Source organism: Bactrocera latifrons, unplaced genomic scaffold (assembly GCF_001853355.1).
Source record: "Bactrocera latifrons isolate USDA-ARS-PBARC rearing strain unplaced genomic scaffold, ASM185335v1 scaffold_31, whole genome shotgun sequence".
Lineage (NCBI taxonomy): Eukaryota > Metazoa > Arthropoda > Insecta > Diptera > Tephritidae > Bactrocera > Bactrocera latifrons.
Genome location: NW_017536741.1, coordinates 1,151,231 through 1,173,425, shown reverse-complemented (window position 1 = coordinate 1,173,425; position 22,195 = coordinate 1,151,231). Strand labels below are relative to the sequence as shown.

The window sequence follows — 22,195 nt, the reverse complement described above, 5'->3', positions numbered from 1 at the left end:
AAAAAAAAAACAGGTTCATAGCTTGCTTACGGATTCTTCAGTTAACTTATCTTGTAAGACCCCACATTTTTTCTATTCTATCGACACATACACTATAAAAGCAGTAGAAGGTTTGCTTTCGCTGCAACGAGAGCTCATTTTTATCCTCAGATTTCAACCCAGGAAGCTGTTATGAAGTTGTCAACGTTACCACGGTTATAATAACATTGCTATTTGATTACATTTCAAGGTCAGCGCACTAAAATTGACACCGCAGATTCGTTTGAAACTATCTTTATCCTCATCGAAATGTGTTTCGTGACCGAAAACATAATCAAGCGGCATTAGCGTACTCTTAACAAAGCACAGCAGTTTTATCAAACCAAACTAGTCGTTCCCTATCATTTAATGGATTTCACTTCTTTTTCCAGGTGCCATTATATTCGGCTCGGATCAGGAAGTGCGTGAGGTGATGCGCGCCGTGCGACGCAACAATGCGACTGGTGCCTTCTCGTGGATCGGCTCGGACGGCTGGAGTGCGCGCAACCTGGTATCCGACGGCAATGAGCCGGAGGTAAGTAATTGCATGGTTAATGAATAGCGAGCGCTCGCCTTTTATAGTATATTAAGCGTGGGAGGGCACATGCGTCAGTGCTGCACAGGATATGACCACTTATAATGGCAATTGGCCAAAGGCACCTCAGCAGCAAGCATCAGAAAACAAGCATAAATGCAAATAATAGTTATAGTGTACACAAGGGAGCGAATGACTGAGCGAAGGGGAGCAAAAAATGTGCTGCGCCGGCCTTAAACTACTACACACACAAATGGACGCCTTAGATACTCGTGCCCCTTCCACCGTGCATTGCTGTTGTATGAACGGAAATTGTGTTAAAAGTTAGGAGCATAGGTCACACACATGCATGTGTGTGTGTGTGAGGGTAAAGCGCCGGAATGAGCAACAAATTGATTAATGAATTGCTGTCGGAATCACTTAGACCAGGTCGACTGGCTGTGGTAATCACATTTTAGTTGAGCAAACACCACAAATACACATAGCCATGAGCGCCGAGACGTGAGTGGGCGTTCTAACAAATGCTGTTCCAAGTGTGGGAGTGCCGCCGACAGACAACTTAATGTAACCTTTTAAGCATACCCAGTTTATATAAGCCCAGCTAACGCAGACAGCTGCCATTCGCCAAGCCTTTGCGGCGATAACTTCTAGGACCCATGACCGCACACGTTCGCAGAGAGATAAAGTAATTATAGCTGCTTGAGCATTACCTTATTCATTTTTTATGAATTTCGGATCATAAAGAATACATACATATATATTTTTATACAAAATTATTTTTTATTTTGGTTTTCCGCAGCAATGCTCATTAACAATTTCATTTAATTGTGATGGTTAAATCTGATACGCGTAGTTCGGAGCACAAACAAGTGCTTGCATGTAAACAGATAATGCAAAACTGACAGCAGCGCGTATATTTATATGCGCACAAATGCGTTTACAAGTGTCGCCGCTGCATGAGCACGCAGCGCACGGGGTAACGGTGCGTATGTGGCTTATTTACACACAATGCTTTCACGACTGACGACAAGATAATTGATATTAATTGTTGTTGCGGGCAAATTTCTTACAAAATCGAAAATCGAAATGACAACAACAGCCATACAGACAATCGATTTAATGTTTAACTGACGAATTAAATACCATTATTGACTTCAAATTAACTCAACTCAGACTTAATGCACAATTATTGAACATGATTTTATTAAAATGTCTGGAAATTGTACTGACAAAGCAGGAGGCAATTTAGCCTAGATATTTTCCCACACGGCTTGCATTTCACTTTCGTTTTGCTTGTTTTAAAGCGTTGAAACTTGGAAAATTTATTGAATTGACTTTCTTAATTAATGGAGCTAAAAAGTTATTAGAAGAAGTCAAATAAAAAGTCCCCAGCCTACCATTGTAAAACAATTTTTTTTGCTAAAATTAATTTCTTTTTGATTTAACATGCTTTCTGTCTGATTCTATATCCACTCACTTCACCTCTTTGACACTTATCACCTTCTTTCACTTTTTTGAAATCAAAACCCCCGGTTTCGCTTCTCCAGTGTGATGTGTGTGATGTCATCAAGTGTGTGTCTGCATGTGTGGATGTGGAATGTTCTTTCGTGTGATTTGTACTGATATGGTACAAATGTGTGGGCTATGTTGGTATGGTGTATTGAAGAGTAACAGTGTTGTGACTTCGCGTACGGCTGCACAGAAGTAGTGGTGACTTTTTAGGGGGAGACTTATCTCACTTAGCCACTTCGCATCAAGGGTAATACGCAGATAATAGTGACCCTCTAACTTTGCAATAGTATTTTTGTAGTATGATTTGCCTTTTGCTTGAAAATAGGACTTCATGTCGGTATTCACCTCTTCATTTGATGAAAATTTCATCCCAGTTAGCGCTTTTTTGAGATCTAAGAACAGAAAATAGTCATGGGGGGCCTAGAGAATTTGGCGAATAAAAAAGCGACTCAAAGCACAGTTCATGGAATGTTGTCTTGCTTTGGTGAAACAGCACTTTCTTGTGCTTGTTTTTCGGCGATTTTGTTCTTTAAACGATCTTATAATGCCACGTAATAAATGCTATTGAATTAGTTTGTCAGCTACAGTCGACTCGGATGACTGTCGATTGGACTACGGAGTGAAATGATGGAGTCACTCAAAGACTTGGGCTCCTTACGCTTGAAACTTTCCAAATACTGCTCCGAATCAGCGCCATCTATATCTCAGGACTCGTTAACTGGCCGTAAAGATAAAAGTAGACTAATATAGAAACGGGGTTGAATTCCAGAAATCATTTTAAAACAGAAAAATTTATTTGAAATTCTTATGCAGCAATGGCTCTCATTTCAAATCTTTGTGTTTGTAGCAATCCATTCTGTCCATTAAAATCTATTTATATATACAATTACAGGTTGAGGGCACCTTGTCCGTGCAGCCACAAGCGAATCCTGTAAAAGGTTTCGAAGAATACTTTCTAAACTTAACGGTGGAAAACAATCAACGAAATCCATGGTTTGTAGGTAAGTGATTCGAGCATATTTTGTTTTCTTTCTTTTCCCATATAGAGTTAATTCTTCAACGTRATTTCAATAACGCAAAATTTTTGAAAATTATTTCACTACAATGGTCTACATAGAATTCTGGGAGGATCACTTCCAATGCCGCTATCCCGGCAGTCTGAGTACACCATACAACAATTACAACAGCACGTGCACTACCCACGAGCGTCTCTCCAAGGACACAGACTTCGAGGATCAGCTGCAGTTCGTGAGCGATGCGGTGATGGCATTTGCATACGCGTTACGGTGAGTTGACCTCAAGCAAATAGGAGAGTGTTATATGTAATAGAGTACTAAATTATTTATATAGCTAACAAAATAGTTTAACTGTTAAAATAACTATTTACCACGAGTTTCTGCACGCTCTAATTTAATTTTAAATTTTTCCTTTATTTTTTATTTTGAATATTGACAGCGACATGCATCGCGACCTCTGCGGCGGCCGACCCTCGCTTTGCGATGCCATGAGACCCACCAAAGGCGCCGACTTACTCAAATACTTGCGGAAAGTGCAGTTTCAGGGTAAGTAGCATGTGAGGGAGGGGCTAATTTAATAATCTGGCAATCAAGTAGAATAGTTGAGTTATGATTAGAAAGGATATGGAAGTGTGCACTTGCGTTTTTTCAGTCACTTAAGTAACAACTTTCTAGCGTACATCTGGCTATATGTATGAGTCGTATATATGCCACCAGTGCAACGAAACCAGCTGTCACACACACATACACACAAAATATGCTCCGCATAAGCATAGCATACATGGAAATTGGCATGTGTACTTAGATCACGTACCCTAATGACACTTTGTAATATTTCGCTGTGAGAGCAACGTGCTGGTGTGCGGCAGGCTGCGAGGACGCGTTTCGCTGACACCCTGGCTGTTGCTGCAACTAATGCGGCTGCTGATGTGCTCCCATTGTCATTGTCACAACGAGGCATCCAAGTGGAAAATTGGCTTTGTTGCTCCGTGCCCGCTCGATCCCGCTCTCCGCGCGCGCAGGCAGCCGCACAACTTCCGGTGCCACCAGTCCAGTGGCCGCGTTGCTCATCATTGAATTGAAAATGAAACTCAATAAATTATTTTATAATCATAAGAGCGCAAAAAAAGAAAGAGAAAATGTAACAGTAAAAGGAAAAATTGCTCGTCCGCTTGGAAAGGGTCGAAATATGCGTGATTGCGCTGTGTGCGGCGCTGAGATAAAATGGATGGCGTTGCCGCTAAAAAGTTACAAAAGCAACAAATAAACAAATGAAAAATGAGCGTCGCACAAAGAACAACAACACACAAATTGCTCTCGGTATGTGTGTGTGTGCGTGAGTTTATATGCCGTTATGTGCGTCGTGATTAGATTTGCGTTGCCTTAACATTTCGCCTGGCGCTCTTCAGTGGCTGGCTTGTTGCTTGCGCCTGATGGCTTCAGCTGATCGGCGGTTGCGCATGGCACTATTGCAGATAAGCGAAATTGGCAGCGCTGAAAATAAATAGGCGCGTTCGAATTTATAATGCGCGCGTGAAAGGGCGTAATAATGAGCAGCGTTGAATGAAAAATTGTCATCAAAACTTTTGACAGCTTAACAAGCAGCAACAACAATGTATTGCTTAACCCATTTTAGTGCGGCCAACAGCTGGCAAATAACACACAGGCGCATGCACTGTTTATGTATGTTGTATATATGATAGAGATACAATTGGGTTTTTGTCCAGCTTGATTTCATATACTTATAAGTTCATTTTTGTTTTAAGTTATTTGTTTTGAATTAATTTAAAAGTGTAATCCTTTTTAACGCTTTCCAGGCCTCAGCGGTGATCATTTTCGCTTCGATGCCAATGGCGATGGTCCAGCGCGTTACAACATCATCCATTTCAAGCAGTCAGCGGAGGGCCTCTACCACTGGGTCAAAGTGGGTGAATACTACGAGGGTGAGCTGCGCTTGAACATGACAGGTATGAATAATATATCAAATAAACGCTACTGATATGGACTAGCAAATGCTATTTTGTTGGAAAATGCTTTCCAAACACTTTAAAAAAAGAGTTTTTAAATTTTTTGCAGCTTTTAGGCGCACAAACAGAATTTTTCCTTTCATGTTAACAAATTTAAAATTAATGAATCTGTTTATTGAAATGTAAAAAACAGTTATAATCATAAAGTAAAACAGGAGAAAGCGTTCACTTCGATTGCACCAAAGGTGTAATATCCTTCAGAAATACAAAATATTCCTTCCTTAAGTTTGCATGGCAGTTCAGTGATATAGTTCTTCGATTTCAATAATTTCTTCAGAGATTCCACTATTGCCTCAGATAATAACTCGCATCAAATTAAAAATTTTTCAATACAATTATTTAATTCCGATAATTCAGATTGTATGGCAGCTATATGCTATAGTAATCGGGCAAGGGAAATTTCTTCACATATTGCAGCACTGCTTTAGAAAATAATCTATACTAATTTTCGTAAAAATATCTCATCAAATATATAAGATTTTCATACAAGGATTTGACTCCGATAATGCAGTTGGTATGGCGACTATGTGCAAAAGAAACCCGAATTGCAAAATTTTTGTTGGAGACAATGTCATTTCTACTGAGAATTATCTATGCATAAATTTGTAAAGTTATATTTTCAAATAAAAAAGTTTCTCATACAAGTATTTGATTCTGAGTGATCAGTTTGTATGGCAGCTATATGTTACAATTTCCGTTATTAGCGATTCCGACAAATGAGCAGCTTCTTGAAGAAAAAAGGGGCAAAATTTCAAATCGATATCTCATAAACTAAGGAACTAATTCGCATTATATTGTCTCCGACGCTTTCTACTGTGTGTTGTCAAACTTCATGCAAACTTAATATATGCTAATCAGAGTATTGAATAGAGGGCTTACTCTTAAATATTGCTGAGATAATTTTCAGCACTTTTACGAGCAAGCAAACAGTTATTCAATATTATTTATCAATCAACCGAACAATCTTCTGCGAGTGTAGCAACTTGCGGCTTTAAGCGCCTATTTGTCAACCTCCATGCTCGCTTGTTTAGCCTTCAACAACTAGCAATTTGTTGCAAATGGCAAATCCATTTCAGCATCACAAGAGCATTTAGGCGCACTTGCTGTAAATTTGCTCGTACTTATTGCAGCCGCATTTGTAAACTTATCTGATACACATGTACGCCTCGCTTCCTTGCACATTTTTCTGCCAGCACGCGCACACACACACTCCTCTACACTTTATTATACGATCTCATTATATTCTATTCTATTTACTCGAGTTCATTTGCTTTGTTTCTGTCGCACATTTTCATTCTTTTCTCATTGTTGTTCTCTTCCATTGCAGAAGTCCAATTTAAGCTGTTGCATCCGAAGCCACCTGAGTCCGTCTGCAGCTTGCCCTGCGAACGCGGACAGGCCAAGAAGTATGTGGAGGGCGAAAGCTGCTGCTGGCATTGCTTCAATTGTTCAACCTATCAAGTAAGTTCAAGCAAATTTACAGTTGTCACTTAGTACGGCAATGCTTGCCAGCGCCAGCGCAGTATTGGCACACAAACAAAGTCGACACACACACACACGCATTCGCATGCATGCCCCTGAAAGGGTGACAGCTGGATCAGCCGCAAACCATATTGAGCGGCCGTGGCGCGGAGAGGGCCATCAACTGCCGCTGAGTTGTGCAGATAAATTGAAGAGCTTTGTAGAGTAATTGATTTGCTTGTTTTATATTGGTAAGGCTTTTACTGCAGCACATTTGTATACCGCTGTACAAATACATTTGCGTGCTTGTGTGTGTGTGTGCTTATTTCAGCCAACTGCAGCTGGGAAATTGGATTTTGATTTAGAAATTATGCTGTAGCAAATTGAATTCAATTCACTCATTGAACCCAGTTGAGCAAAGCATGAATATCGCTCAGCTGCTTGTAAAGCGAAGGTCGCCTCGCCTTCAAAGCGCGATGCTTTTCTGAGTCAACCTCTTTTAAAAGGGTAAAAGAAGCGAAGAAGTGGAATTTTGCAATATTCTGCATAAATAGTTGCTCGCAGTTTTTTGGCTAAAATATTGAAATAAAACTCTGGAAGTAGGTAACACGCGTTGCTAGGAGCTGAGCTGAGTTGAGTGCTTGGACGCGCATCAATATTTAATTTAGTTACGGTATTGCGATGGAAATTTGTCCGTGGAGTTCCCAACCGAAAAATCCTTCTCTTTATAAAAGTTTATTTAAGTTTTACAGTCCAATAGCAGCCAAACTTTTTATATCTTATTTTACTTATAACTAGTTTTACAAGTTTTAGTCACAAAAATGAAAATACTGTGTAGTCGACAAAGTCTTTCAATTCTGGCCTTGCGACCACGCTTGGACCACGATCTTTCTCGCACATTTTTGTCGTATTTGATGCATTCTTCGTCTGCTGTTACCATTCGCTTCAGAAATGGTTCGATTTCATTTCGCTTTAGTAAAGAATCGCAGATGTTCATTAGATCCATTAAATTTTCACAGGCAATTCATGTGATACCCAAACATCGAGTTTTTTTTTTTTTTTTGTAGCCAGCCTTTTTTAAGTGATTCAACACCGTTTGATGATGAATGCTAAGTTTCTTAGAGAAGTGATGGCTTTTATGTGCCGACCCTGGTCAATTTTTTCCATAATTTCATCGACTTTTTCAACGATAGATCGAGAAAGCAAGGTGCATCTTTCACATCGAAATTTCCAGAATGAAAGCTAGCGAATGCTTGTTGTGCTACACGAACTGATACAGCATCGTTTTCGTAAACTTCACCAAATTCATTGTTGGCTTGCGTGACATTCTTCCCTTTTTTAAACAAAAATTTCAAAATATAACGATTTTTTTCATTATTTTGACTCATTTTTGATCAGCTTTTTCAACTTCCGCGGATTAAATTTTTTTTTGTGAAATGAAGCTTAATATCTCACCTTTCCAACACTGTATGATATAACACAGCGTGAATTGTAGCTCCGGACAAATACGACAGCTATTGACAAAAAACGAAAAGACTTTTTCGACTACCCAATATTTAAAACAAATTTTTTTTGCACTGTTTTTGAAGTAACTCTTTTGGAAAAGCAACATAATTTTTTTTTTTTTTCCGAAAACTAAACACGAAAATTTATTGAGCGCAGGGCAATATAAAAATTTGCAAAACTATTAATAACTCGCATCCGATTGCCAAGTATTGCAGCCTCACTTGTTACATTCCAAATAGTAGCAACGTTTATTTGACAGCTTCCTTCTCGTTGTCTTTCAATTACATATTTACAACACTTCGTCTAGATACGCCATCCCATCGATGAGACACAGTGCCTAACTTGCCAATTGGGCACTTTGCCCGATGCCAGCAAGCAGCTCTGCCAGACAATACCGGAAGTATACTTGCGACCCGAATCAGCTTGGGCGATTGGCGCGATGGCCTTCAGTGCCACCGGCATTTTGGTCACGCTCTTTGTTGTTGGCGTGTTTGTGCGGTAAGTGTGCAACAAGCACTAATACATATACATATAAACATATACTCACTCTCTGCATCCTTTTATTTACGGTGTCAATTGCCAACTGTCGAATGTCAACAATTGATTGCTCTTTGTCGTTTTCTCGCCTCTGTTTATTTCCACCTCCTGTTTTTGCTTTATTTGTTTTTTTTTTCGTTTGCTGCCAAGCCAACATGCTACTTAAGTTGTTTTTTTTTTTTTTTTTGTTTTTTTTTTCGTTTGCTGCCAAGCCAACATGCTACTTAAGTTGTTTTTTTTATTTGTCGATTTGTAGAGCGGGCAACTCAAGCTTTTCATCAGCGCCGGAATTTTTTGTGTTTCATTTTCTTTGTTTATTTATTTATTTTTGCAATTTTGGTATTTTTCGAAATTTTTCTCCTTGTCTTGGCTTGATTTTCGCTGTTTGCTTTTAAATTAAAAGGACGATATGCTTTGCCGAGTTGCTTTAAATATGACAATTTACGTTATGTTTATTTTTATCGGCCATTTCTACAATTTTGCAAGAAATACTTAATCGCTTGCTAAAGAGATAGAGCGATTTGTGAATTATTACTTCAAAAATATATAACTGAAATTTTGTTTCCTTTAATAAACATTTTCTCTGTCCACTCCTCAATTTTTCTCGTCCCTTTAATTCCCTTAGCCACAACGACACGCCCATTGTGCGCGCCTCTGGCCGCGAGCTCAGCTATATACTACTCGCTGGCATATTAATGTGTTATGCCGTTACATTTGCTTTGGTGTTGAAGCCCACGAACATAGTGTGCGCCATACAACGGTAAGTTGCCAAAGAGCTTTGCGCTAAATGATACCGAAATCTTTTACTAGTAAAAAAAAAATTAAAGTAAAAAAAATAAAAAATTAAAAAAAAATACTAAAAAAATAAAAAAATTAAAATAAAAAAAAAATGCAAAAACTATAAACATAAAATATTTCAATGCATTATATAAAACTGTTAATTGCATTTCTGCGTTTTGTATCTCCGCCAGCTTCAGCGTCGGCTTCTGCTTCACCGTTGTCTACGCCGCGCTGCTCACGAAAACCAACCGCATAGCGCGCATCTTCAAAGCGGGCAAACAATCAGCGAAACGACCATCGTTCATAAGTCCCAAGTCACAATTAGTTATCTGCTCGTTCCTAATTTTCATACAAGTAAGTGCGAAATCGATGACAATGGCAGCAAGAGCGCACAAAATAAATGCGCCAAAGCATTCCGCGACGCAGCAGCTGCTTCGCCACATTCCGGCTTACTACAGCTGGCATGTTGCATGCAACCAACACGCTGCCACATCGCATATTTGCTCACACACACACTCGCACTGCTTTCTCACACATATTTGCTTATGTCGCGAACAAAAGCACTTAGTAGCATCCATTACCTCTTTTCTCTAGCGCTGCTTTTGCTCCGCCGCGCCATTCATCAACACAATAGCGCTTTACTTTGCCATTAAAATAATGTTTACATATTTACACACACACACACACATACAACTAGAACTGCATTCGGTTTTCCTTTTACTAATGACCGTTCTTTATGTGATTTTCTCCCCGTCCTTCGTGTTTGCTGCCATTGCAGATTCTCATTAATGGCGTTTGGATGGTGATTGCACCGTCGCACGCCATGTACCATCATCCGACACGCGAGGATAACCTGCTCGTCTGCGATTCGTACATCGACGCTTCCTACATGATCGCATTCTTCTATCCCATCGTTCTGATTGTAGTCTGCACGGTGTACGCGGTGCTAACGCGCAAAATACCAGAGGCATTTAACGAGTCCAAACATATCGGTAAGTAGTTGGCGCGAGTTTGACGAGCGTCTGGCGAGCTTCAGAGCTTCAACTTTAGCGCGCTTTCAACTTCAAACCGCAGCTATTTACCAAATCAATTAAACGGTTGTAATTGGTAGACAATGCGTGATTTGATTTGCCGGTTGTAAAGCGTGGCAGAAGTTTGCCATTTCATATCGGTATATTAACCTCCACTAGAGCGGGTCGATTTTTTTTCCTGTAAATGCGATTTTTCCTTTGATATGTTCTATGAATCATTCAGAAAAACTTTGCAGAAGAGACTGTGGATGTAAAGCCGATTTCGAGCCAGAGACTTTTAAGACTAAGTTTGGAAAATCTGAGCAATCGATTTTATGGAAGATATAGTTCTCCGATCTCCCCGATTCCGACAAATAAATTGGCAGTAGAATATCAAAATGCACCTAAAAATTCATTCGAATATCTCAAAAGCTGACGAATAAATTTTTGAAACCCTTAAGCAACCTGCGTCTTAAAAATCTGTGGCTCAAAATCGGTTTTCAACACAGTTGTTGCATAGAACATTTCTCATCTACGTTTTTTTTTTATTTTTTGTTTTTTTGGTTCCCTATAAATCGGCCCGCTGCAACCGCCACACCGCGATATCACCAATATTTGACTACTTGTCTCTTAAAAAATTGTCTAATTAATATAATTCTATTTGGTCATATTCCCTTTCGCAATCGCTGCACTGGACGCTGCCACTTGTGGACAAACGACTTCAACTGCACAAAACAATAATTGTCCAACACCTGTGGCGATTTCGCATGCCCATACATCTCGCCTACGTTACGATCACTTGCGATCATCGCCTCCTGTACATTTTCTGTTTTTTTTCAACCAATGCGCTCTCTTCCGATTCCATCATCTCTATCATCAACGCAGGATTCACCATGTACACCACTTGCGTCATCTGGCTGGCTTTTGTGCCGCTTTACTTCGGCACCGCCAATCATGTGCCGCTGAGGATAACGTCGATGTCGGTGACGATAAGCTTGTCGGCGAGCGTTACGGTGGCGTGTTTATTCTCGCCAAAGGTGAGTGAGAAACAACTTAATATTGTGATCGATATGACATTAGCGGAAAATGCATGTGTGTTTAAGTATATAGCGTCTACCAATAGGGATGAGGTGATTTTAACAGCTCGTGACAGCCACTTTTGTTTTTGGGGTTATAGTAAACTTTGTTTGCCATTTCATCTTGTTATGTTATTCACTTTGATACAACGCTTGGAACTTGTCCAAGATTATTACGCAAATTGACGTTTTTCAAAATATTCACTAATTTACGTTTTCAACGGGCCTTCATTCTTTCGAAATTAGGCTGAAAATGCCGTTACCATCAATAGCGAGCGTGATGACACGATTTTTACCGACATTTTGCCCAGAATTTGATGCAAACGACGCGAACGACCTCTAGCAAAACCTGTTTTACAACTTTTACAACTAAATACGAAGACTTTGGATGCAAAGATTGGCGACGCGTAAATGTCGTAAAATTATCAACACAACCACAAAAAAAAAAAACCAACTCCATTTTGAACAATTTTGAGCGTTTTACTGCATTTTAACATCACACCGTTCTTGTTGGTAGCCTCTGTGTTTATAAATATATTGGGCAGACGGAAAACTTTTTCGTATGTTTAATCAAATTTTAAACTTTTTTTTTATATTTTTTGGTAGCACTGGAGAAAAGACTTTTTCGACTATCCAATATTATCTCTGAGTACCTATATTATATGCATATAAAACGCTAATAAGTTTTAATTTTACAAATTTTCAAGCGACTTGCGCCTTTTTTCATTTGACAGCTCAAATTTATTTATTAATTTTCTGTTGCTTGGAAACTTTTCCCAATTTTTTCACTCACTCTTTTTCGTTGTTCACTAAAAAAAATTATGATCGAATTTAATTCTAATTTAAATATATGTAAATGCATGAAACAAGCACCTCATATTTGTAAATATTTATTTTGCGCAAACTTATTTTTTTTTTATATCAACAAAGCAATTCTCTTACACAAATACCAGCTTTAAAATAAACGAAATGAAATAATTACAATTTAATTTATGCAAATTAAATTCATATTTTTGTTGTAAATACTGCAAAGTTGTTTTATTAAAATTGCCAGCATATGTTATATATGTTGCATATATTCCACTGATTCATATAGGTAAATATATATTTGCTATTACCTTGACTTCAGCTGCTCGCATGACACACCATTAGCTATGATTTAATTAGAGAATTAAAGGCAAACCTTTGTTGCAACATCTACGAGCGCACAAAAAGTTTGTATAATTTCGTGGAAATTAGTTTATGCAGTTTAATTCAACCTTAAACTGCCTTCAAGTGATATTATATTATATGTGGCCCTCAGCACTTGCCCTGACACATATGAGTATATTGTATTTATTTTCCTCAAAACTTGCCATCTACCCTGACCCTGATGTCCTGTTCAGTTTAAAGAAGACATATACCACAATCAAATATTGACCAAACCACAACTGGCCAAATTGACAAAGATCTTCAATATATAGAGAAGATATGGTGAAGAAAGCCGGAGACACTATTCCATCAGTGTAAAACTTTTCCGGTTTTCGGCGAAAAACTGCGACAAGTAATTTTCAAAGGAAGCCAACTGTCCCACATTAAGGGAGTTCTGCATTGACCGAAACAAATGGAAGTCCGATGGTGCAAGGTCATGCATCAAAACTTCAAAGCGAGACTCTCACAGTTTTTGCCATGTCATCAAAAATGTTTGTGGTCTAGCGTTGCCCTGATGGAAGACGAAATCCTTTCTGTTGATCAGTTCTGGCCATAGAATCAATCGTTCTACCAGGCTGGAGCAGCTCGTAGTGGATGACTCCTTTCCAATTCCACCAAACACTCAGCATAACTGTTCGAGGCGTCGATCCTGGCTTTGCGACCATTTGTTGAGCTCCACTACCCTTGGGCCATGATATTAGTTTGTCAAAAAAGTCGTGCGGTATTTTTGCGACTCATGCCCAGCTCTTGACCGATACTACGGCTGCTACTTGCGGGTCTCTTTCGACCAATTCAGCGATTGTATCGCAATTTTCGACGACAGGCCTTCCGGAGCGTGGYGCATCTTCGACCACCTCTACACGAGAACGAAAACGTTGAAAGCATTGTTGTGCGGTGGAAATGGAAACTGTATCGGGTCCATAAACTGCACATTTTATTGGCGGCTTGAGATGCATTTTTGCCTTTATCGTAGTAGTACTGTAAAATATGCCGTATTTTCTCTTTATTTTGCTCCATGTTTGCGACGCTATAACGCACGAACGACTTAAAAGAAACGGCAATCAATCAAACACGTGTTAGCGCGTGAATTGAGCTTTCCAAAAAGGTATCGCGTGACCCGATGCGACGAATAAAACCAGAACTACGCGCTCTCAGCGCCAACTTGCGAAAATACCGCAAGACTTTGTTGACAAGCTAACATTTTTCTCACATTACTGTGCATTCTTCCCTTTTTTATACAAAAATTTCAAAATATAGAGGTGTTTTCATTATTTTCACTCATTTTTGATCAACTGTAATTTTGTTTCTAACTTCGTCGAACTAATTAAATTTTTTGTTAACTGAAGTGTCACCACTTTCCACTATATGTTTTGGCAAACTGTGATGGGTAGCACTGGAGATATAATATATGTACCTGTACGACCGCAACGACATCCGTTGACAAAATGCGAAAAGACTTTTTCGACTACAGAATATATGGAAGAAATGTAAATTTAGTCTACATTTGCTGCCCTGCCGCAATAAATATTTTCAAGTTACTATGTTTTCTGCTTTTCCGAATCATACCAGCATATAAATTCGTTTACCTTCACAAAGAAATAGAAAGGAAGCCTTGAATATTTATCTGACTTTCAACTACAAAGCAGTTAAAACAACTGTCATTTTAGCTTAGAAAAAAAAATAAACTTATAAGGATAGGCATTTTCCAAAACTTGTATGGATTTGTTGATATTTCTCACCGAAATGTGAATATTCTGAAAGCGAATTTGTTTCACACCAGCAAAAGTGCTCATTCGTTTATCAACATTTCAACTAAATTTGCTGACACGCTATCAACTGTCAGCCATCATATAAATATTTGAGTTAGCAACTGAAAAAAAGAAGAAAAAAAAACACAAAAATAACAATAATAATAGCAAATTTGATTTACATGCAAAGCAGACACTCTCTGCGCCTGTATGGGTAAATATGACTTTCTGTGCATGTGCACGTATGCAAAGTTCGGTTGTGAAATTCAATTCAAACACACACAAAAACCGCCCGCATAATAGTTTCTGTGGCACGTGTCAGCTAACTGTTGATAAACGACCACAAGCAAAAACATAATATGACATAAAGCGCAAATCCTTGTGAAATCTACAATAAATATTGTGTGGCCAAAGGCAAATATGGCAAGTGTCAGTGCAAGTCAACTGCCAGATTTGACATCAATTAAACATGAATATGCCATGTTGATGCGCACGACGGCACACAAAGCCTTTCATATGAACTGAGCACCAGTTAAAGCCCAAAAAAATACTTACTTTTGCGTTTTTTTTATTGTTTATGAAATTAATATTGGCATTTACATAAACTGCACTGCTTTTTTTCAGCTGTACATAATACTTATAAGGCCCGAACGCAATGTGCGGCAGAGCATGATGCCGCCGCGCTATGGAAACATGCACCGCGCGGGCACCGGACCGTCGTCCATGATGGCGGCCGCCGTGGTGACAGCCGCTACCTGTGCGCAAGAGGAGAAAATACAAAAGCATATCACACCAACAAATACAGGTGAATATAGCAACAAAGCTAATAACATATATGCAAATCCGAAAGGAGTTTATTTGTCTTTAAGAAGAAGCATATCATAACTCGCTTTGAAAGTATGCACATAACCTACATATTATTTTCTTTTTCCACTCCTTCTCGCTTCAACAGAGCACAGCACCAAGGCGAAGAAGCTCTGTGAGATGGCAACACAGACCATCACAATAACGAATATCTTCACCAATTTGGACAGCATCGCCTACAGTCAGATTCCCTATGCGGATCAGTATGTGCCAAACAACAATCATCAGCAACAGCATGAGCAACAAAGCCAGCAATCATTACACCACCACCCACTAACCGCCAACAGCGAAGCTGAAGTAGTGGCGAATAATAATAAAATCAATCAATTGCAGCATGGCAACCCCAACGCGCTGGCGCACGCCACAAACACCGCCACTGCTGCTGCAACTACAGCCAGCACAGCGGCCAGCTCGACCACAGCAGGTGCGGCAACTAGTACAGCCGTATCGCCACCAACTTTGCATGCGCTAAGCAACCATGTAATGTTGCAGCAACATGTTGCGCTGCACAACTGCAGCGATAGCGCGACTATGTGCAGTGATGGCGGTCGACCACAACTGGAGACCACGAATTTATAGCCCAAAGCGCCGCTAACCAATGCTGTCAGCGCTGGCGCTGCATTAGCAACCGCACAAGCCATCGAACAGTGTGATGTCGCGGACACATTGAAAGCACATGGCATGAATTATGTGCTGCGACAAGAAAGCGGCTGTGAAAGCTGTGACGCACAGCCAGCACAAGCCAAGGTGGGTGAGTGTAATAAGCACAACAACAACAATGCCGGTAATCAGGCTGTCACACAACACACGCTCACCAATAACAATGGCAGCGGCAACGGAGAGGGTGCTACAGAACGCACGACTGCCACCAGCAACAACACCGGCAGCAATTGGACCAGCAGCAGCAGCAGCAGCAACAGCAGCAGCAATGGCGGCAACGGCAGCACGCAGACCGGCAGCAAAAAGCGCTGCGCCATACCGGTGTGAGAGTGCGCGCACTGGCCCTAGGCGTGCAATACAGGCAGCGCAATAAATTGCTGAATTGCTGCCATTAGAGTTTTGCTAAATCTATTTGTAACTGTAAGTAAGTACCAAAAAATAGTTTAAGTCCAATTTATTTCCTTTCAAAGAGTTCATAACCGACTGCTTATGATTTAAGTTTAAGGGTTTATGTGGGTAGCGGCGGTTATGCCTTTGCAAGTCAGGCACAGAGGGTTTATACTTTAGCAGTTCCAATGAAATTACAATGAATTTAGCTAGATAAGTTGTGCTCTTAGTATATTAAGTTAGTTAAAATTGTAAATAAGCAAGTTAGTATACTACTATAGAGTAATTATAAGAGTATGGCAGTGTTTTATATTTGCAGTTTTGGTACAAAACTATTTGGTTACAGAGTTATAAGAAATAATTAGACTGAGTTCCAGTTTATAAGAAATAAAATCGGTATTTATTATTAAACTTCCAAAATTAAAATAACAAATAATTTATTTATTTTTTTAATTAAGCTGTTGAGAATTGATTCAACTAACAGCTGTTCGTACGAAATGTGCGCAACAAGCGAGGCGCCTAAAACTATGCTTGTTGGCGTGTCGCTGTGGCCTCAGCAGCTTATTTTGACTTACTCTACTACTATCTACTGCTCATCAATAATCAAACTCTTTTGCGTTTATTAGATTTTTTCTTAACGATTTCCCAACTCAACTCTGAGCTTTTCTGCTGTTCTCAATATTTTTTCTTTTTCTTTTTTAGAAAATTTAGTAAGCATACTAATCATAGTTAAGATGACGCTAACATGTGATATTATTTAGAACCAAATATTAAGTATTGAGGCCAAATGTAACAATGTATGTATATATGTTATGAGACATAGTTTAAGCTTTTATTATTAAGTTAGTTAAGTCTATGGCGCAAACCAAATGTCTAGTTAATGTTATTTTTAAAATGAAAAAACTCGATTTTGTTACAAAAGGGATAGCAACTAGCATAAGTCCACAAAAGATAATAGATTTCATAAATCGTGTACACTACAATAACAATACTATCCCTTCTGCAACCTAATCAAACGCTCTATTGCTTGGCCAAGTGCTTATGTGACACCTGTACGCAGTAGAGGCAACTAAATTTATTACGTTGTTTGAGCCCAGCAACATAATGAATTTATTTGCAAATAAACTTAACGTTAATGGAAGACAATATATTTTAGTTTTTCTCAGCCGCAAAGCAGAGCTTTCACCGGCGAAAGCTCGTTGTAACGCCGAGAGCTAAAGCATGCTTACATTCGTTATAGAAAAGTTTAGTATTTCTCAGTTGCATAGCAGCGCCCATGTATAACAGCAGAGCTTTCACATATGAAAGCCCGTTGTAACGCATGTAGCTGAAGCAGGCTTTCATTTGTTATAACTTTTTGAGCTTTTCACCTTATCTCAAGGTTAAAAACCCTTAACTTTTTTTATTTTTTAACTTCCTTGTATATTTGCAACTAAAATATGCCTTTCGAGTGAAGAAACTATATAATATTGTACATTGTAATACCTTAAAATAAAGCACACTAGAAATTTATAACCGTAAATATTAAAGCATAAAAGCTATACCATATTTTTCCTAGAGGGTCAGGTTAATTAATTAATTTTAGTATAACTAATTACCCATAGAGATGTAAGATAAGGCAAAAACAAGCATTGTAGTTAACCGTAGTTCTAATAGCTATTATAAATTAATAATGAAATGATTTATGGCAGACAAACCCATGGCCAAAAATAATCAATTATGCAAATTGATTACAGCAAAGGAAATATTGAAAATTCTAATGAATTTCGAAAGAAAAAAAATCGTTACACACAGTTGAATGTTTCTACGTAAATATGTTTAAGTCCATGTAAATAAATAATGCTTGCATATACATTGTACATATGTATAATCGTACATAACCTATTTGTATCGAAGTAAGTACCTTAAATTTATGCATTAACTATGTAAATTGTTTAAAGTTACTCAAATGAATGAGCATGCAAATAACGGTTAGCAAATAAATTTCCACACATTCTAGAAAATATGTAGCATATGAAATATTGAGAGCAAAACAAGTGAATTAATATTCTGAATAAAATAATTGAAACAACTTAACTAAATTTGGTTTCATTAGCGCGAAACTCGGCGCCGCACTTCATGCTTTTATTGAAAAAAAAAAAATGTGCTTAGCAGAGGCAAATATGAATTGAAGTTTGATTAGAAATACGAAAAGACTTTTTCGACTACCAAATATATCCTCTACAAACTCAATTAGCGGTGTCACTCAAAATCAAGGCCTCACCGGCTGCCAGCGTCAAGCTCTTGATGTCAATCTCGGAGCTGAAAACAAGTAAGGGATCGGATTTTTTACATAAATATATTTACAGCTGTGATCACGTGGGCTGTACTCACCCGCTGGCTTTAGTTGAGTCCAAGCTGCTTATCGTCAAGGTCATGGCAGCGGGTAGCAAGACATCGAAGTCCTGCTGCAGATCCACAGTGCTTGTGTCATTGCCAAAATTGGCGATGTATACGAGGGTGCTCTCACCTGTCAAGTAGCTGGCGTAAAGTAAGAAAGTATGTAGTAACCAAGTAAGTGTAGTTTAATATTCAGATGTGTACCGTTTCAAAGCGAAAAAGTTGTTTGCGAGTGCCTTATATTTGTACGAGCCCTCCTGTAGAGTTTTCGAGCTTTTTCGCAGCTCAATCAGTGACTTGTAGATCTTCAGATGTGAATTGGCGCTCGAGTTCTCCACGTCCACATTGAGGGTTTGGTAGTCCGGTGCAATGGGTAGCCAAGTCTTTGAAGCGTTGGAGAAACCTTGTTGAGGGTTGAAACTGTTTGTTAGGAGAACACAAATATAATTATACTGAGCTGCGCTTACCAGCATTAGTGCCTGCGGTCCATTGGAATGGCGTACGTGACGGATCGCGCGTAAAGTTTTCATATATATCTTTGTTTGAATTGCATGCAGCGGGGTCAACAGTATCCTCCCATGAGATCACACCATCAATCATGCCCAATTCCTCACCCTTAAATAAAATCTTATCATAATCACATGCATCGAAGCCAACAACGTCGAACTCACCTGATATGTGACACTTGCGCCGGGTAGAGTCATGACCAGCATATTCATGGCGTCCGTGCGTTGCACGCCATAGCGACTGGCCGCGCGACGTTGATCGTGATTACCAATCTGCAAGTAATGTAAAAGTATTACAACATCAGCCATAACAGACAATCCAAACTGCACGCACTTACCACCCAATTCGCTGTACGTCTCGCCGGCATGTTCTTCAGCCACTCATCGACCGCCTGTTGCACGTATGCCGCGCTCACACCCTGCTTCAGCACGGTAATCAAATTGAAGTTGAACGGCAAATGTGCGCCCTCCACTGTACGGTTGCCGTACATTTGCATAGTGTATGCGGCCGGCGCGTACGTTTCGATCAGCAGCACACGCGTGTCGCCGCCATGTATGCGCTGATAGTCATCCATCACTTGGCGCCACTGATAAACCATATCGATGGTCTCCGGACGATTTTCAATCAGATCATTTTTGAGGTAAGCGCGATCGTCCTTATCCTCGGTGTTGCCACTCACCGGCTCGTCAGGATATTGGCCATTCTCGTCGGGCTCCACCTCGAAGAGCACCGGGACTGCATCGACGCGGAAACCAGCCACGCCCTGGTCGAGCCAGTAGCGTATAATGCGTTTCATTTGTTCCACCACGGCAGGATTGCGGTAGTTGAGATCGGCCTGCTGTACAGCGAACTGATGCAGGTAGTATTGCTGGCGTTCGTCACGCCATTCCCACGCCGAACCGCGGAACGATTGCAACTGAAAGAGTTGAAAAATGCTAACAAGTGAGTACAGAGGAGAATTATTCTTAGTTGCAGCTACTACTYCACACTCACCCAGTTACTCGGCGGTATGCGTTTGCCATCCGCATCCAGCTTGCCATCGTGCCACACATAGTAGTCCTCGTAACCGCGCTCACGCCTAACTGATTTCTTGAACCACTCGCTTTCGTTACTAGAATGATTTGGCACAAAATCCAAAATTATCTTCAGACCCAAAGCATTCGCCTTCGAAATCAACTCGCGAAAATCATCCATCGTGCCGTATTCTGCCTGAATTTCGTAGAAGTCCGCAATGTCATAGCCAAAGTCAACCATCGGAGATTTGAAAATTGGCGAGAGCCACGCCGCGGTTACGCCAATATCCTTGAGGTACTGCAAACGCGACGTAATGCCCTTCAAATCACCAATACCATCGCCGTCGGAATCCTGGAAGGAGCGTGGATAAATCTGGTAGAACTGTGCCGTTTGCCACCAGTCCTTCTGCTCCGCCTGTGCGCCAGCACGGTTCGAGAGCGTGCAAGCCAGGCAACCGGAAAGCACCGAAAAAAATACAAACGCCACGAAATACAGAGAAAGTTTTGTGGATTTCATGTTTGAGTTGACATCATACTGCAGCGGTGGACATACAGGCGCCGCCTTTTATATGTTCTGTGTGTTATTTATCTAATATGTTCCGTGCTTCTTACTTGCGTTTGCCAAGTAAACACATATTGGCTTCGATAAGACTCAAGTGTGCGTTAAGTAATATTGTGACGTACGTTTACCAAGTATAGGAAATATTTTGTTGTAAAGTGGCGTTTAATGCAGTTGAGATAATTCAATGAATTACCTTGTTTAATGTTTGAAAAGCACTTGAAGGCTAAAAGGCTGGCAAAAAATTAAAAATATCATTTCGTATGAACACGGGTTTCCCACCACTGAATGTACCCAAGAGACTCCTTCTGCCTTGCAAAGCAAATTTTATAGCAAAATTATGGACGCCTGCGACCTTGAAAATCTTGAAAAAATCTAGCTTTTAACTGATTTTCCCACCGAAACTATATCTAATTTATAACGAAAACTCTCTGCATAAAGACCAAAGAATTCTCTAATTTTACAATGCTACTTTCAACTTCAATTAACTGCATTTAAATCCAAAGCGGAGCAAGTCATTTAAACACTTAAATTGAAATTTCTGCTCAACAGCTTTTTGAAAGCTTTGTATGAGTGAGAGAGTTGTGGTTATCTCTCTCACACACTCCAACATAACCGCACAAATACTCATTGGCGTTTCAGGAATTCAAAAGCGAACAAGAGAGCGAGCAAATTAAAGAGTAAGAAAGATTGAAAGAAAGCAAACATGGAATGGAAGCTCAAAGCAAATAAAAATTGAAGAATTAAATAGGAGTAGTGGAGAGACAATAGGAAAATTCAGGCGAAAAACCTACAAACGCTTTCACAATGAAATTTTGCCGAACGGTGGTTTTAAAATGCAAACAAAAAAAGGACTGGTTTATACGAATGTAGTTTGGAACAGGCTTATATTTTTTTAGCGCACAGCTTCCGTCTGTGGATGTGTCATATGTGGCGTATGGGCTGAATTCCAAATGAAAACAATGTCATAACTTCTTTTCATGACCCCCTCTACAATAGATGCGTATCAACTTCGAGGACTTCTTTTGAAAGCCAATGGCAGTCGGCTTGCTTTGTTGGCCTGCTCGGTTTTGTGCAGTGGTTGGAGTGTGTTATGCGAAGGCTCGCGGCACAGAAGCTCTATTCTGCTGCACTTCACATCTCCACTTTTAGAGTATTGTCTGGTCACAGTGGGGTCACAGGAACAACGCGTCGATTTGCTGCTGAAGGAGGAAGTATTTTTTGTAAAATTTTGTTTGAGCCTTAAGTTAGACACATTTGAATGTAGCTTTGACAAAGATTTTACATTGAAAAGACATAACTATTATTTTTTATGATTATTCCTCTAATTTGACTAAGTGCTTGATGAGGGAAACTACAAACAACTTTGTGGTTAACCTGAGTAGCTACGGTTACTATAGAGGAATTTG

At 39.6% G+C, this 22,195-nt stretch overlaps 2 protein-coding genes across 4 annotated transcripts in view; one reads left to right on the top strand and one right to left on the bottom strand.

Moving 5' to 3' along the window:
- LOC108970759 (metabotropic glutamate receptor 2-like) overlaps positions 1-17,660 on the top strand; it is a 117,859-nt gene extending 100,199 nt beyond the window's left edge. For 2 of the 3 annotated variants that reach the window (XM_018936315.1, XM_018936316.1), the window contains exons 5-17: positions 411-553; positions 2,958-3,066; positions 3,183-3,351; positions 3,521-3,627; positions 4,899-5,048; positions 6,436-6,569; positions 8,383-8,573; positions 9,238-9,372; positions 9,584-9,746; positions 10,171-10,384; positions 11,288-11,439; positions 15,042-15,222; positions 15,370-17,660. In XM_018936315.1, the coding sequence (XP_018791860.1) occupies positions 411-553; positions 2,958-3,066; positions 3,183-3,351; positions 3,521-3,627; positions 4,899-5,048; positions 6,436-6,569; positions 8,383-8,573; positions 9,238-9,372; positions 9,584-9,746; positions 10,171-10,384; positions 11,288-11,439; positions 15,042-15,222; positions 15,370-15,860 (2,339 nt within the window). In that variant the 3' untranslated portion in view covers positions 15,861-17,660. The remainder of the gene's footprint in view (positions 1-410; positions 554-2,957; positions 3,067-3,182; positions 3,352-3,520; positions 3,628-4,898; positions 5,049-6,435; positions 6,570-8,382; positions 8,574-9,237; positions 9,373-9,583; positions 9,747-10,170; positions 10,385-11,287; positions 11,440-15,041; positions 15,223-15,369) is intronic. The other variant, XM_018936318.1, reaches the window with a different exon arrangement.
- A 745-nt stretch (positions 17,661-18,405) lies between these two features.
- Positions 18,406-20,963, bottom strand: LOC108970758 (maltase A1-like). Its single transcript, XM_018936314.1, has 7 exons — positions 20,208-20,963; positions 19,552-20,130; positions 19,379-19,486; positions 19,175-19,322; positions 18,912-19,110; positions 18,702-18,848; positions 18,406-18,629 (listed from the first exon to the last, which is right to left on the bottom strand). Exons 1-7 carry the CDS (start codon positions 20,742-20,744, stop codon positions 18,557-18,559), a joined length of 1,791 nt encoding a protein of 596 aa, XP_018791859.1. The 5' UTR covers positions 20,745-20,963; the 3' UTR covers positions 18,406-18,556.
- Between the last annotated feature and the right edge of the window lie 1,232 nt (positions 20,964-22,195).